General features: G+C 42.0%; 1 protein-coding gene across 1 annotated transcript; it reads left to right on the forward strand.

Moving 5' to 3' along the window:
- The first annotated feature begins 7,433 nt into the window (after positions 1-7,433).
- On the forward strand, positions 7,434-15,750 carry LOC139647975 (cerebellar degeneration-related protein 2-like). Its single transcript, XM_071524000.1, has 6 exons — positions 7,434-7,616; positions 8,711-8,823; positions 10,346-10,494; positions 10,958-11,128; positions 12,747-12,972; positions 13,313-15,750. The coding sequence occupies exons 1-6, from the start codon at positions 7,535-7,537 to the stop codon at positions 13,952-13,954; spliced, it is 1,383 nt and encodes a 460-aa protein (XP_071380101.1). The 5' UTR covers positions 7,434-7,534; the 3' UTR covers positions 13,955-15,750.
- The last annotated feature ends 604 nt before the right edge of the window (positions 15,751-16,354 follow it).

The raw sequence follows: 16,354 nt of genomic DNA on the forward strand, positions 1-16,354 counted from the left end.
ACTTTGGTTTGTGCCTTTTTCAAGGTGAATAAAAAGGCACTACCTGTGTGTAAAATTGTTATTTTATAGGCAAACATACCTGGTAGTAGGCCTAATTAGCACTTCTGTGTTTGTGCAATTACAGAACACACCCAATTCAACCCATCACAAGCAATAAATAAACAAGCAATAATTAGCAAAAGACACCATATAAACAGTATAATCAATATAGTAGAAAATACAAATACAAAGGTAATTAACAGTAGAACAAATATATACATAATTGAGATAAGATGTTAGGCTATACATTACATTATGCCATACAATTACCATTAAGACACAACATTAGAATTACAAATTTACATGGAAATAAATACAGAGACATAGCCTACACATACCATATATACATATGAATGAATGAATGAATGAATGAACGAACAAACAAACGAACGGACGAACGAACGAAAGAACAAAGAAGGACGAATGAATAAATTTGTCCTAATATTATTTCATACAAGGACTATAGAGCTCCAAACAGACAACATTAAGTCAGAACATATAATCACTGGGATCCACACAACTATTACAAAAAAAACCCCATTTTAGATCAAAATCAATACTGTGACCATGAAGCATGAGTGTGTCTAAGTAGTTTAGCCAGTAAGCCTCTTGTTGCAATAATAAATTATCTAGATCCCTGCCTCGTCTCTAAACCAATATAACACAGTATGGGATGATTCTTTTCTATAAAGTGAGCTGCAAGGGGGGAGGCCTTGCCTCTGTCTGTAGAGGAAAGCAGTGTATGTTCAATAATCAAAACTATTGTGAGGCTTTGGAAAAATCGAGCAATAGTAGAATCCCTATATCCATCCAAAGGCTGCTTATGGCCAGCTCCTGTTAGTAAAGGTGATGATACATGGGCAGCTATTTGAGGAAATATAAATAGACATTATTGTCTTTATAGCAGAAACAGGGATAAAATCAGTGTGGATAAGATTTTGGGCTGCAATGTCTGCAAATATCACAGAAATATGTACTATTTGATAATATTTGTTGACAAAATGCCTAAATGCATTGCTTCAGAATGTGGCCCGTGTATCAGGATTTGAAGCTGATGCTGGAAGAAACGTTTCATATCAGTACAGATGAAAACACAGCCAACTGCCAGGACATTTTCACTCTGCTCAGCAGTTCCCTGGGCCAGCAGCGCAGCAGAGTGATGGTGCTGTGGGAGAAGTGGTCCGCTCAGCTTTTCTAGCTTGTGTGTGTATTCAGAAACTTACTGGATTAATTAGCCCTGTCCAAACAGCAAGATACAATCACAAAAAACGTCTGAATGCATTTGGAGCAAACTCATTCACAAACAAAAGGAATGAATTGGATGGCTTTTGTGGGACAGGAATTTCTTGTCTCTGCTCTCTTCTACACACACACACACACATACACACACCATCAAGCGTCCTCTCCCCTGTCTCAGCACAGTATGTGATGTCACATCAGCCAAGTCTCTTTTCATTCACACAGGGAGTAGACAGGATCTGAACAGGAGACAGCTGTCAGTCATTCTTTTCAATAGTGGTGACAACTTGTAGGCCTGAAGTGCAGAAGCCTTTGGATAACACTCGCACTCATATTCCTCTTGGATCCAGGTGAAAACACTTGGTTGTAGTTTGAGCAGTTGTAGTTTGAGTGTGTGAGAGCAGGGATTCTCTGATTAATCCAAAATAACAAGGAACTACTTGTGATCTAATGGATTAAGGGGGTTATCCCAGGCTATAGGCGGAGTCCCCACCTCCAAGAGAGCTAAAAAGCTTTAAAATAAGTTTTGTCCCTGTGCTGCTGCGCTCCCCCCGCAGCTGTGTTGAGAGAGATTAGCTAAACTCATCGACTTCACAGAGTTAGTTTTACCCACAGGCCCCGGGGTGAGATTACTCGTAAAATTAAAACGCCCAAAAAAAAGTTTCATTGTTTTCCAACAGCCGATGATGTCTTTGATGTTGCCGTTCAGTGATAACAGTTTCGCTATCTCCAACCCAAATCCAATTTCTCTTATCACCATCTCTCTATCTCTCTCTGTCTCTCTCTCTATCTCTCACTCTGTCTCCCTCGTCTTTCTTTCTCTCTTTCAATCCCTCATTCTTAGTCTCACTTTCTGTCTGTAGATCATTATATCTGGTGTAAACAATCTAGTAAACGGAGTAGGATAGACTGGCAGTGTTTTTGTAATGCTATATTCTTTCTGCTCACACACACACACACACACACACACACACACACACACACACACACACACTGGCTTTCCTCTGCCAGTGTCTTTGTCTCTCTTTTTGCATGCGGTCCGTATGTGATGCTGGATGAGAGTTGGCATCACGCAGATTTTTTTTTTTTTTTTGCAAACGCCTGGTTGTCATAGCAACACAACGGCTCTAAATGTGAGTGGCTCACAAGTATATTTCCATCCTTGACTTGTTTGTATAAGAGCCGGGAACAAAAGGCAATGCAAACATCTACTGGTGTGCCGGGCTATAGAAAATGAGCAGAATTGTTTAAATAGTCATAATAAATTTGAATGGCTATAGGCGTTGGGGTGCTGACTACATGTGCTGTTATGATGTGCTGAAAAAAGGGAAGAGCTTTGAAGATTAACTTAAAACAAGGCCTCTCATAGACACACACATGCATGCACACACAGAATAAAAACACACAATGAGAGGTTTTGGCATATGTATTGTGTGTGTGTGTGTGTGTGTGTGTGTGTGTGTGTGTGTGTGTGTGTGCGTGCGTGAGTAGTATCCAGAAGCACTTCCTCAAATCCCATTATACCCCCCACCCCCCTTCCCCTCCAGCCTCGCTCCTCCTCGTCCCCCCCAACCCGTCACATGAGAGAGGCTCCAATCCCCACAGCTAAGACAGTTGGTATGGAAACGGATCAGTAAAGCTCCAAATCTCTCTTTTTAACGACTCATTACTGGTTTGCCGCCGCCCCATAATATCACCGCCTCCCTGCCAGGCAGTGCAAGGCGCGCCGTTACTAACGCACACCGCTGCAGGCGTGAGTGGGAATGTGTGAATGGGCCGGTGAGCACAGTAGTAATCATCCTCTTCTTTTGCTCGCTCTCTCTCTCTTTCTCCCCTTTTATATTTTCAATTTCTTTATCTGACTTTCACCTCACTTTCCCTGCAAACACACACTTTTGCTGCTTGGAGATGCCTTCACTGCCAGGGAAAAGATGATTGGATACCCTGTCTGCATGTGAGATACACTTCTAATCATTTTCTGACAATGAGATGAGGTAGGAGGAGGGGGGGGGGGTATATAAGAGGTGGATGGGGTCCCATTTAGTCGTTTGGCATTTCACACCCCATGAAATCTAAAATGAAAAGGCAGCACAGAGTGAATAAAAGCAAAATGCCACGGGTACAGCGCGGATAGGAGAAACACAAACAAGAGTGTTGATTCTTGCGGGAAAAAAATAGATCACAGCTATTTTATCAGCCGATTCCCCGCGGAGCCGAAGCCTCACTCCGGCTTCCTTCTGCGCCTCTCATCTCCCCGACTGTCACTGACACAGACGGTGGGATGAAGAGGATTGGAGAGGAGAGGACGGGAAGAGAGGGAACACACTGTGGGTGGAGCACATGGAGGCAGCCCGAAGCTCTTCAGGAGCTTCGAAACGGGCTTGTGACTGCAAAAGAGTCTGACTGGGGCTAGTGAGTAACAGTGACACCTACCAGACAGAGAAACGCCCTTGAGCAAGGCACTGAATCACCAGCTGCATCAGCACAGATCCAACAGAAACGTCTAGTGAAGAGGAAATACTGTATATCATGATGCAAAATGCTGTAATAATAATATCGCTTTGTCATTTGCTTTTTTGGCTTGAGAACAGGGCTTTTTAGCTTTCAGTTCTGAAATGTCTTGCGTTGCCGGTTACTCACACCATCCTTCATCGCTGAGCAGTTGGAAATGCCAGAAGAAGGGGCCGGGCGGGAGGGGGGGGGGGGGTGCCTTGTAATGCCAGTGTGCAGGGAGTTTCTGTTCCAAAACAGCGTACGGGCCAGAAAGTGATTTTTGAAAGCCAGAATTCTCAGTGCCTGCATGGCGAAGTAATCGTTGAGTCACTGATATTGATCACAAACCCCATCAACCCCCTGCAGATATATTATGCTCATTTTGTGCTATGGAGCAGTAAAATCGCATGTATCGCACTTTAAAATAAGGCTTAAAAATAGCTGAAAGACACAGAGAGGGGTAAGTGAAATAATTTTGAGGAAGGAAATTATAAAATGTAATTTTGTTTGCTAAAATAAACACCAAATACAACAGAAAAAAACACCATATGGCAAAACCATACAAACAGAAAGGAAAGTACCTGACACATTAAAATTAAACAACTCCCAACCACACACACACACACACACACATCCTCCTCGCTCAGCAACTAACTGAAGGATGTGTTGCACAACTTTCAAAAAGGGAGAAAGGAAAGCGAGAGAGAGAGAGAGAGAGAGAGAGAGAGAGAGAGAGAGAGAGAGAGAGAGAGGCTGATGCTGTACCCATCATCCCCTGGGTCCACAGCAGCAGATCATTTATCATCATATTCTGGCTGTTGGCAGGGATGTTGGTCAGAGAGGATGGAGGATGTGTTCCTCTGTCTGCCTGTCTGTCAGTGCTGCTGTAAGAGGATGAAGCTGAACTCTGTTGTGTGGCAGTTTGGGCATTTTATAACCAGATTAACACTCTGCAATATTTGAATATTTATAATTATATTATAAAGATAATAATTTAATTTAGTGATTTCACATAAATAATTTAGATTGTTGGTGTGTGTGTGTGTGTGTGTGTGTGACTACAATGTGCCTTCCTTATAGGGATAGAGCCTACCGTTTTGTTACAGCAGGCCTATATGTTCTGCTGAGGTGGAGACAGGAACATTCAGAGCAGTGCATGAGATTATACTGCCACCAACTGATCAAACAGCATATCATGTTTGCAATGCACATTATGGTATCTTGCAAGTCCTTTCTGTTGACTTTCACCTCAAATATCACAAGAGTGGCTTATCTCCCAATGTAATTTGATCTAATTTGGTGTCTATGGAGTACTGACACAGCACTAAGGATGTCATGGGGCCTTGGTCAGGTCTACATTTGACTAAGATTCCTTATCAAAATATAATTTCATTACAATTCAGTTGAGTTTCTCTATAGATAAGTAGACTATCTTTGATGCACGCAGTTCATTCAGTTAGTTAAAATGTGCAACGTTTAAATGCAACATGAAACAATGTTGCACATTGGATTTTTTTGGGGAAATCTAGGTCTAAAAAAGGCAAATGAACAGCAAACAGCAAAGCAAAGTCCATCTATGTCACAAGATATTTATATACATTCTTCCTAACTTGACCAAGGAGACATTGTTTTACTGTAGATAGAGTCGTAGACACACAGTTGGAGTTATCTACACAACTGCCACTATAAGCTCAACGATGCTTTTGGTATGGTAAAATTAGCTTTCTGAGTCTCCCATCAGGCTCATTTTCTTGCCAACAATTTAAAATATGCAGTGGCAGCCACCTAAATTGTAGCTGCCAAATGACCAGTCAAGTATGTTGATTTGAATAGGAATACCTGCTCTGTACATTCAAGTTCTGGCTTAAATATGGACTCGCCATTTTAAGAGTTACTGTGTTCTTACAAAAAACCAGAAAAATGTAGAGAATCCTCATTTGTTGTTATGTGTTTTACTATCTTGCCAATGAAGTGATACCTTCTATCTGAGGCAAAAAGCAAACACTCACTGCATATTGAGGCTCCACTACATCAGATGTAGCTTTCCCTCTCTAGAGGATGAAGACTGAAAAGGAGTTTTGGGAGGAGAATTCACCCAAGCTCTGTAAAAATCAATGGCTTGTTATTTCTGGTGCTGTAAAAATATTTTCTCAAATAAAAAAAATGGTTATCTCTGTTCTGTCTTGTTTATCAAGTCCTAAATATTGTAAAATATGAATAGCCTACACAAATACACTATGCTGTGATTTTGTGATCTTGATTTCTTATATGAAAAAAATCAAAGAAAAATGTGTTATTCGTTGATTATGATAACCATACTGAAACTGCCTAAACACCATGTTCATATTTGCAATTAATATTTCCATGTTATTGTGGTGGTGAAACAAGTTGGGGTTGATAGGGGTGGGTGTGATGGTGGCCCCCCCAAAATGTAGGAGCGGCCCTGCACCGCCCCACTGCGGGAGGCCGGTAACTAGCCTACAGTAGTGCGTTGCGGTTTCCAAGGGAAGAACCAATCCCACACGGTGGCGCGAGCTGCGTCAAGTCAGCCAGCGAGAGACAGAATAATACCGGAAATAGGCGATTTGGCCTTCAAAATAAAAGCAAAAATTGTCACCTTTTGGGGAAAGTGTAAGTATCGAACAACAAAAACCAGATAAAAACAAAACACCAGAATCATTTGATTATAGGCTATATGGAATTAAACTATAGCTGTTAAATATCTACTAAAAAGATTGTTTTGTATTATGGTGCATGATATCTCCTGATGGTGTGCCTCATGGACAGGTAAAACTAAGGTTACTGATTTACATTTGATGTCCTGAACACGATAGAAAACATAGTCTACCAGAAATCAGAAGGATGTCTGTTATCGAAAAAAAAGTCTAGAATGGGAATTCTGTAGAAACAATTGGGCCGCAGCTATATTCAATTAACTTTCTCAGGGGTAATGGATATTTTTTCCAAGTTGTTTGGTAAGCCTTGAGAGTCTTTCTTTATGCAGCCTATTTTCGGCAGGCCCATGTATGGCATCTTGCATACACATATGTGGCTATGCTGTAGCCTATATGCCGTTGTGTAATATGTAAAGAGAGTAGTGCCAGCGGAGATTGTATTTTAATTGCATACATTTGATTTTTTTCATGCTCACAGGAGATGAACAAAGCCACATGGATTGTGATTGGCTGAGCGAAGAGTGTTGTTTCACTGTTGGCAGCTTCACATTCTTCAAACCGCTGCATTCAATTTCAAATTGTGCCCTACAAATTAAATTTTTGAATGAAGTCAACAAATCCATTTTTTCAATGGTTCAGTATAAGCATGACAAATTAAAATGTATGCAATTAAAATAGTCTACAATCTCTGCTGTCATTAGTCTCATGTAGCCTACCAGAGATTCCTCAGTAAGCATTTTCTGTTTTTTTCACCTTGGGTACTTTGTAGGCCATTACTCACACACCTTTGCAACACATTGAGCAATAAGGATTTTGTTTTGAAATATATGAGCGGAAGTCTCCCTTCTCATTCTAGCTGACTTGACACTAATGTGGCGGCGCGGTGTCATCAGCAGGCGAGTAGCCGTTCATATCCGCTCCTGCCCGGTGTTCAGTTCACACCGGTGTCGGCTGCAGGCTGCAGGCAGACAACGGAGACCGGCGAAAGGCTTGGCGCGTGTTGTACCGATCAGCACGGCTAAAATTATATTTCTGTCATGGGAAAAGACTAGCAGACCTAAACTGACTGACGCCGGTTCCCGGTGAAGATGCTCACAGACATGATCGTGGAGGAAGAATTTGAAATCAAGGAGGAGGAACCGTGGTACGACAAGCAAGACCTTGAACATGGTACAGTTCCCTTTCATTCTTTGTCCCTGCACCCTTATGAAAAAGATGGATACTATATACTGTACAAATATAAAAGCAATGGGAATATTATATGGGGGATATAATATATGGGGTGATGATATTACAGGAGATTTAAAAACACCACAAAGTGTGATAAGGTCACTATAAACGCACTATTACAGACACAGTGTAGATAAATGAGTCAGAAAATAATCAGATAATGTAATAATCCCAATAGGAATATTATGGGAATATTATGATGATTTATTGGTGATTCGTTTGGGCAGATGAGACCTTATTGCTATGTGATCTTATGAACCAGGTGTGATATTAATTTTTTAGATCGTCTGCTCTCTGTAGTATAGCTACACGCTGTTGTAGTGAAATGTGGAAGAATGAAGCACCTTGAATGTGCACGAGAGGCAGACCTGTGTCACACACTCATACCTTATGCGGCAAGTGAAAAGCTCTGCCTCTAATCAAGTGCATTTGGAAATTACTCATGGTTCCTGTCTCCATTGCCTTCATTATCTTAATGGCTTTGTCCATATCTAATGTTTATGTTTAGGTAAATAGATCTAAGATAGACCTAATATAGACCTAATGTGAGTCATTTTAGTATTTATTGTCAGTCTGATACAACTTGGATTTTTTATTCCTTGCTATTAACCAATTAAAATCGTTTAGGAGAGCTGCCTAGATGAAACAAATGATCAGGGACAAGATAATTGTGGGTGATCATCATCAGGCAAATCACCACCAATATGAACAAAATCAATTATATTTTCAGAAAACCATTATTGTTTTCCTTCAAACACCCTATCCTCATTCATTAAAAGACCCTATATCTATCAGTTTGACACTACCTACTATGATGCATGCTATAAACTTATGTCACTAAGTTTCATTTCAGCCTATGAAGGTATATAAACCCTATTCCACAAATGAAAGAGTCCAGGTGGGTTTTCCCTCCACTGGATCCCTGTCAAAAACAAATCTTGACAAAGCTGGCGGGTGCCTGACTGTCCCGCCAGCTCGTCCCGCCACTACTACTACTTCTCCATTAGTGAGACTAAACAGTTCTTCCCCTGCAGACCTGCACCTGGCAGCCGAGCTGGGGAAGACTCTTCTGGAGCGCAACAGGGAGCTGGAGCAGGGGCTGCAGCAGATGTACTCCACCAACCAGGAGCAACTGCAGGAGATCGAGGTACAAGAGTGTCTGTCTGTCTGTCTAACTGTCTAACATCATCCCAAATCATCCCAAAGTCCTGTTGCCCTGGTCAGAGGTGTGAAGCAATGAAACACGCTCTTTGGTTTACAAAAAATTCCATTGATTTCCTCCTAAGCTCAGTTTTAGTTTGTACCATGAGAGATTAAATCACACTATGTATTCTCTTGGGTTATGTTCCATTACAAAGGCCTCATTTTCACCAAAAAGAAAAATGAAACATGTTGTATTCTTATCTTCCCTCCCTTTCACCCTGTTTATAGAACTAGATAGAGAATAGTGTATGCAAGTTTTCCAATAGACCTTTGACCAAAACATCCATGCAAGGTATTATTTTGAACCAAAGTTATGGAAACTCAATATTTAATTATGGTTTTGCGTTTACAGATTTCGTATCTGATTTCAATTTCCTTGAGTGGGGTCAGGTCAGGGTGTCTGGTGGTAAATCCTTCCCCCCCGCGTCACTGAAACTGACAGACACAATAATCTCTTAAGGGGGCATGATGGTGGATCAGCGACAGCTAAGACCCTTACAGTACACTTGTGACGTCACAGGTTTGAATCCAGTTCCAGTTCACATGTCGCATGTCATTCCCCAAAGTCTATGAGAATATGTTGACGGTATCTGCTGCTCATGTTGAATGTACCTGCCAAGGCATTGCGTAGTTTGACATTGAACCGTTATCGTAACGGCGGCTCTGTTGTCAATGTCTGCAATTGATGTTCAGTGTTTTGCTGTCTGCGGCTGTCCAAGGGCCAGCTGAGATGACTTTAAGGTTCAAAGTGTCCTCACTGCTTCGACTGATAAGATAAAATGTCCTTAAAGAGGTGGAGATGTGGGAAGAGAGGGGGAAACATAAAGATTCTTGTGTAATGTCAATCAAACTCTGTGTTGTAGGCCTGTGTGTATCCATTCAAGATTTGAGAAACATTCAGCTGTTGATGGGAAGGGAACTGAACTTAAGATTTTTCATCTTCATGCATGCGTCATGTTTTGTTTAGTGTGTTTGAAGAGAAAAATATTTGTGGCAAGTACAGACAAGTAGTGTTATAGACTACTGAGTCCTCTGGTAGTTTGACTTCTCCAGTACTGACTCTCTTGATATTTTATATACCAAACAACATTGCTTATACCTAACCATCCAGATGTATGTACTCAGGCTTAATAGAAATGGGAGGTTTATCATACCATCATACCATACCATCATTCATCCCAGTGCATCTTTGTTTTCCCAGTTTTGTAGCAACATTGACTGCCATTCTGAATTCTTTTACAAGATTTTAGGGCGTTGCTGGTTTATTAGATATTGTGCAGAGGGAGAGTATGTGCAGGCAGACACATGCAACAACATTCATGAGTTGGATCTCAGCTGACTAGCACACGGCATGTGCCTTATCCATCTGAGCCAACAGGATGCCTCATTATTATGGACTTTATTATAGACTGACCAATGGATTATGCATAAGTCTCTACTTTCTCTGTCCTCCTTGTGTCCTCCAGTACCTGACGAAGCAGGTGGACCTCCTGAGGCAAGTGAATGACCAGCATGCTAAGGTGTATGAGCAGCTGGACGTGTCGGCCAGAGAGCTGGAGCAGAGCAACCACAAGCTGGGTCTGGATAACAGGGCCGCCCAGCAGAAGATCCAGGGGTAAGAGAGGAGATGTGGATTATCAGCAACAAGGTGCCAGTAGGCTTCTTGTTCTCAAAGCAATGGCATGGCACTGGGACACACAGGGGTACAGGGTTGGTGAGGTGTGGGTTTTGTTTCTATGACAGTTTCTCACCTATCATTCTTGAAAGGTGGAAACAAAGCAGTCACACAAACAAAATTGTTCTGAGCAAAAACAACTGGGAACAGCAGCCACCTATGCTTTTTCCTTATTGAAAATGGCAGAAAAAATTGCAGGATTGCTCAGAAAAAGAATCTTAGTGGACCCAGGACATGATTGAATTAATGTATCTATGGGCAGGAGCAAATAACATGCACACATATACATTATGGACAGATTTCCCCAGGTAGGGAGGATAGTCGCAGCAGTTAGCAATAAGAACCTATGCTGTAGGAGACATCTGGACTGAAGTATTAACCTTATGGATCTCTCTCTGTGCAGGCTGACAGAAACCGTGGAGGTGCTGCAGACCCAGGTCGAGGACCTGCAGCGTCAGGTGGAGGATCTGAAGACCAGCCCCTCTCAGCCTCAGAAGCCTGCCCACAGAGACATGTGGCGATCCCGCAGCACTCAGAGCATGTCCTGTCTCAAAGAGCTGCAAAACACACTCAGGTGAGGAAACACACATATGAATGTGATTCACACAGGATGCATACAATGAGCAAAATGCAATGTCAGATCCATAAAAATGAGTTAAAACAGTTGGATGTATTCTTAATCCAAATTGCACACATTCACAAAAGCGAGGAAAATTCAAAGACAGACTATTCTGGAGTAATAGCACAGGAGAGTGCTTATATTGCTGCATGCATTTGCATATTAATGAGGAACAAGTGATTTTCTTGAAACTACTATAACTCCTTAATGCTTAAAGATACGGAGTTCTTCTTATTAATACCACCCATGTGTTCTGTGAAGACAGGTATGACATTGAAAAATAGTTGCTAATTAATACATCAATTAAGGATTATTACAGTTGCTAATTAGCTTAATTAATGACCTCCTTAGCATAATGTTATGTTTAATATATCATGGTGATTATGGCAGGAAATTAGCCAGCTTCACTGCTTCTTGTTACTGTGTGTTACTGTACCATCTCTACACACAACCTTCATTAAACATTTTGAGGACACTGGTCCTACAACACATTACCTTTACATGGAGGAAAAACATTTTGGCACTGTTACCGATCTAATAGCTCTTTGTAAGACTGATCTTCAAGCACCAAATCCTACTGCAAGGCATTAGTTCTACTCTGTATGTGCTTATCGTACTTGTTGGCGGCTGGACAGGTCCAAGCAGAGCGGTCCTAGTCTCTAAGTGTCACGCTGAGTTCTCTTGCTCCCGGCCTGGACCGTCTCCCCGTGCAGCGCTTTCTCTCTTAGCTTGAGCCCAGTCTCGCTCTGTGTAATCCTGTTAGGGCTGCTCTCCCACGCTATCCAGGTCAGAGCGCGGAAATCGCACTGATAAACAGATAGACACGCCACAACAGCGCGGCGCCCTGCATGTGGCTGGAAGCCTGGGGTCAAAGTCCGAGCAGGGGGGGACTTTCTCTCTCTGAAGCCGATATGGATCCTTCACCTAATTGCTAATCTCCTCAGCCCTACTGATAAGTTCTTGATTCTTGACACTGCAATACTTTCCATGCGTCGGTGTATCTGCTGTTTATTATCGTCTCATGTCACTACTTGTTTTAATCTTCTGCTTGTGCCTCTGTCATGTCTGGTTTTAGTGTTGTTTTTTTTTCATTTATGTCAATCCCAACGCTCCGTTTCCCTTGAGGTCTTTTCAAAAATATGAATTTGCTGCTATTTAGGTGTCATGAGGCTGAACCTGGATCATGACCTTTGGTACATGTCATCATCTGTCTCTCTCTCTCTCTCTCTCCTCTATATTTCCTGTCACTCCTCTTTATATTGCCTAATAAAGTAGAAATGCCACAGATAAAATGCTTAAGATATTTGTGAAAGAGAAGAAAAAATGTCCACGACTAACTATTGATTGAGTTGGCAGTGATATTAGCCAAGTGTATCAATATACATCATATTGAACACCAACAGAAATCTTCAAATCCACTCAGAAATCAAGGTCTGGAAAAAAGTATGGAACTTAAACATGGAAAGTGAGTGTGAAGCCTGTAGAAAATGTACAATATGTAGCTATAACTCCTGTTCAGGTGATACTGCTGTATTAGAAGCAGCATCATTACTTTGTCTCTGACCCTACACAGGTTCTCCGATGACGACCCGGACGACCTCTCAGACGACCCCCTCCTGCCCTCTGACCTCGCGTGGCGTGAGGAGGAGCAGGCGTCGCTGCGGCGCTCCCTCCGCTCCCTCCAGACCCAGTTTGCCAGTGAGCGCGCTCGGAGGGAGGAGGCGGAGCGAGAGGCCGACCTGCTGGCCGGGGAGAACGCAGCGCTGGAGCAGCAGCTGGCGGGGATGGAGAGGTGTCAGGTATGTCTGACAAAAGACTCTCACACCCATGTGTTTGTTGCCACACACACACACATTATACACACATACACACTCGGTCACTCAAGTGATAGACCTGTGAGTCTTCAGCTTTATTTGTCCCGTACCATTCCTGTCAGTTTATTTATGGCAGCACAAGGATCACACTGCCATGTTCCATCATCATCATTTCCATAAATCATCACTGACTTGGCTAAGTTCCAGGTTGATTAGTTCATTAAGTCATTCTTGGCCCTTCTGAAACTCCCGTCACTCAAAGTTCAGTTGTTTCATTCCTCTTCAACACAATCTATTTTCTAAACACTGACTCTTCTCTCTTCAGGCTAGACTAGCCGAGCTGGAGTGTGAGTCTGAGGAGCTGCGTCAGCTGTGGAGAGCAGAGTCTTCCTCCAGATCCGCCGGGCCGGACCTCGCTCACAGCCTGCTGCCCGACTCTGTGTTCCTCCAGCCCGAGGAGGAGAGCGAGGGCGAGGCGCCGGTGGCTAAAAGCCCGTGGGTCCTGAAGCGCCGGGACAGCGACAGGCCGATGAAGGCCGCCGACAGGCTGTACGACCACGAGCGCTCCTGTGTGCGCCGGGCCGAGGTGGTGAAGTACCGCGGCATCTCCCTGCTCAACGAGGTCGACGCCCAGTACAGTGCCTTGCAGGTGAAGTACGACGAGCTTCTGCGCCGCTGCCACCTGGCCGGGCGGGACGAAGACGAGGAGGACGGGCAGAGCCACAAGGCCGTCCAGACCGCCAAGGCATCTTCCCCCCCCTCCTCCTCCTCCGCCGGCTCTACGTCTCTCCGCCGCAGCCAGGCCAAAGCGCTCGGAGACACGGAGGACTTCCAGGATGACTTCCACCAGCCAGAGTACAAGGTGCTTTTCAAGGAAATCTTCACCTGCATTCGGAAAACCAAAGAGGACCTGATTGAAAACAGGGGAAGATCTCCAGCTGGTGAAGTGGTGCCTATTTTACATTAGTGACTTTAATAAGAAGATCTGCTGTGGGACATTGTCTTGAGAGCAGATGTCCTGAATTGAAGCAATTCATCACTTTGGAATTAACTTCCCAGCAAGCTTGTGAAATAAATAAACAAAATTATAGACTTTCAGGCCAGTTGAGTGTCCAGGGAGCCTACTGTATGTTATTTGCATATGGTGACTGCCATCTAAAGGGTTTCTAGGTGAATAAGAGTGATGCAGGAACTATATAAGAAGGCAAACACCACCAGCTCATATGTCCAATATGGCTCACTTTGCACAGAAACAGCAGTGCCTAATGCCGTCTTGACTGTACAATCACTCTACCTCACTTGCACAACCCAATTCAAACCATCGCAAACAAGCTCCTAAGGAAATCACTTCTGGGGAAATAACACTGTTAAAAGAATGATAATGCATCAGTAATTTATAAAGCTGCACCCGTTCTTTCCTTTGGTTTGTTTACTGAGCTCCTATGATGTAACGTGAACCTATGCACCGGTTTTTTTTGCAACTAGAAAAAAGTAGCCGACTTTTCGTGGTGATTGTTTTTTGCCTGGGCCTAGAAGAGCAGCCAGTACAAAAATGACCAATATATCTTCAGCTGCAGCTAAAACCAGTCAGTCTCATCTATATTGATGAATCAGTTTATATTATCAGAACCAGAACCTGGTGATTTATGGTGCTCAAATAATAGGTTTTCTGTAATTGTAACACGTCTTCCTCAAATAGGATGCTCAATTAGTGTATGATCAGTTTAGCTGACTGTGAATGTTGTAGTAAAGGGAAATCCTGAGGTTTACCAAAATACGAATTCTCTATTATATATGTACTTGATGATGCTTATACAATGTAATTAGACAACAGCCTGCTAATACTGTATATCAACGGGCCTCTTGTCTCGTATATCAACAGGCCTCTTATCTCGTAAAGCCATGTATTTAAGAGGCTTTTCCAGAAAAGCAGCTTCAGTGCTTTTGCTACCTATTGTACTTTTGTCCTTGTTATGCTTGAGAATGTGCACATATTTTTTGTAGATATTACTGTAAAATCACATTAAGATGCACTTTAGAATCGCACAAGGCTTATCAATGCTCTCCTGACACTTTATATTGCTGTCATATGTAGCTATTACAGCTGTGATGTGCTTGTCTTAATCATATTCTAGACCTAAATAATTGCAGAATGTATGCATACTGTGTTGGTGCAGGAATGTCAATGTGTTTTTACCTGCTCCATGATTTTTGCCACATGTTCACTGTTATTGACCTGAGTCATAAAACATAGCAGGCTGACATAACAAGGTGGTGTCTTTTTTTCTGCTCAGTCAGTAAGATAGGTTGTAAAATATGATTAGATGGTTTTTTTTTATTATTTCAGTATCAGGGTGACTCTTAGACAGCAGAAATCACTTATACACTTTAGAAATTATATAATGTTTTCCTCTGATATAAAAAGACTGATGGCAGCTGTCCAGACACTCCCGCTCAGCTTCAAACACACAATGCATCAGTCATGCTTAAAAATAAAACTGACCAAAGGAGAGTAATTAACATTTAAGATAAGATGAAACTTCAGTGATCCCTTTGAGGAAATTTGGTTGTTACAGCAAATATTACATAGGATACAGGCAAATATTACATAGGATACAAGAGGAAAAATAGAATCAAAACTTAAAAATAGAACATAAACAAGAATATTACAAATTGGGGTTATACTGTATAAACATATGTAATCGACAATTTTAACACGTTAAGTAGAATGTTTGAGTCGAAGGTATTGGGGAAAAAATATGGATTGCAGCTTTATTAAAATGAAAATCTAGCCCAAATAAATGAAAGCGATTGTGGTTTATTTGTTATACTGATGGCTCGATGCATAATTCATCACTGCCTAAAGGATTCTGTTTGTAGTTGCTTCTTCTCAGGCTGAATTTACATGGAAACAAAAAAACATTTTATCTCTATGCTGCACAGATCTTGTTTCATGGCTATTTACACAGGAAAATCATGATGTTTCCATGAATTGGTTTATCTCATGGAGCTTAATACAAGCTGTGCACCTGATGCTTTAATCAGCTCATTTACACTCTAAAATACTCACACTATTAAAGGTGTTAACACACTATTAGGTCTATATTAGAAACCCCTTTTATTTTTTCTTCATGTTGGGTGTGGGTTTGCAGCAAAAGACGAAGAATCTTAACTTTGGCTCTACTTTTCACTGTTACGGCCAAAATAATTGGATCTGATATGACCCAATTTCAAATCTGATAACAAAAATATCTGATTCAATGAACAGAATCAGATTGGTGTCACGTATGATCAGAAAATCAGATTTTCTGGGTGCGTGCAAATCTGGTTGAGGACATAGCACCATTAAATGTTAAACTAAGAAAAA

This window comes from Centroberyx affinis, unplaced genomic scaffold (genome assembly GCF_046629955.1).
Source record: "Centroberyx affinis isolate AG114_WGS23_722 - 3 ecotype Tasmania unplaced genomic scaffold, CSIRO-AGI_Caff_v1 ptg001131l_1, whole genome shotgun sequence".
Classification (NCBI taxonomy): Eukaryota; Metazoa; Chordata; class Actinopteri; order Beryciformes; family Berycidae; genus Centroberyx; species Centroberyx affinis.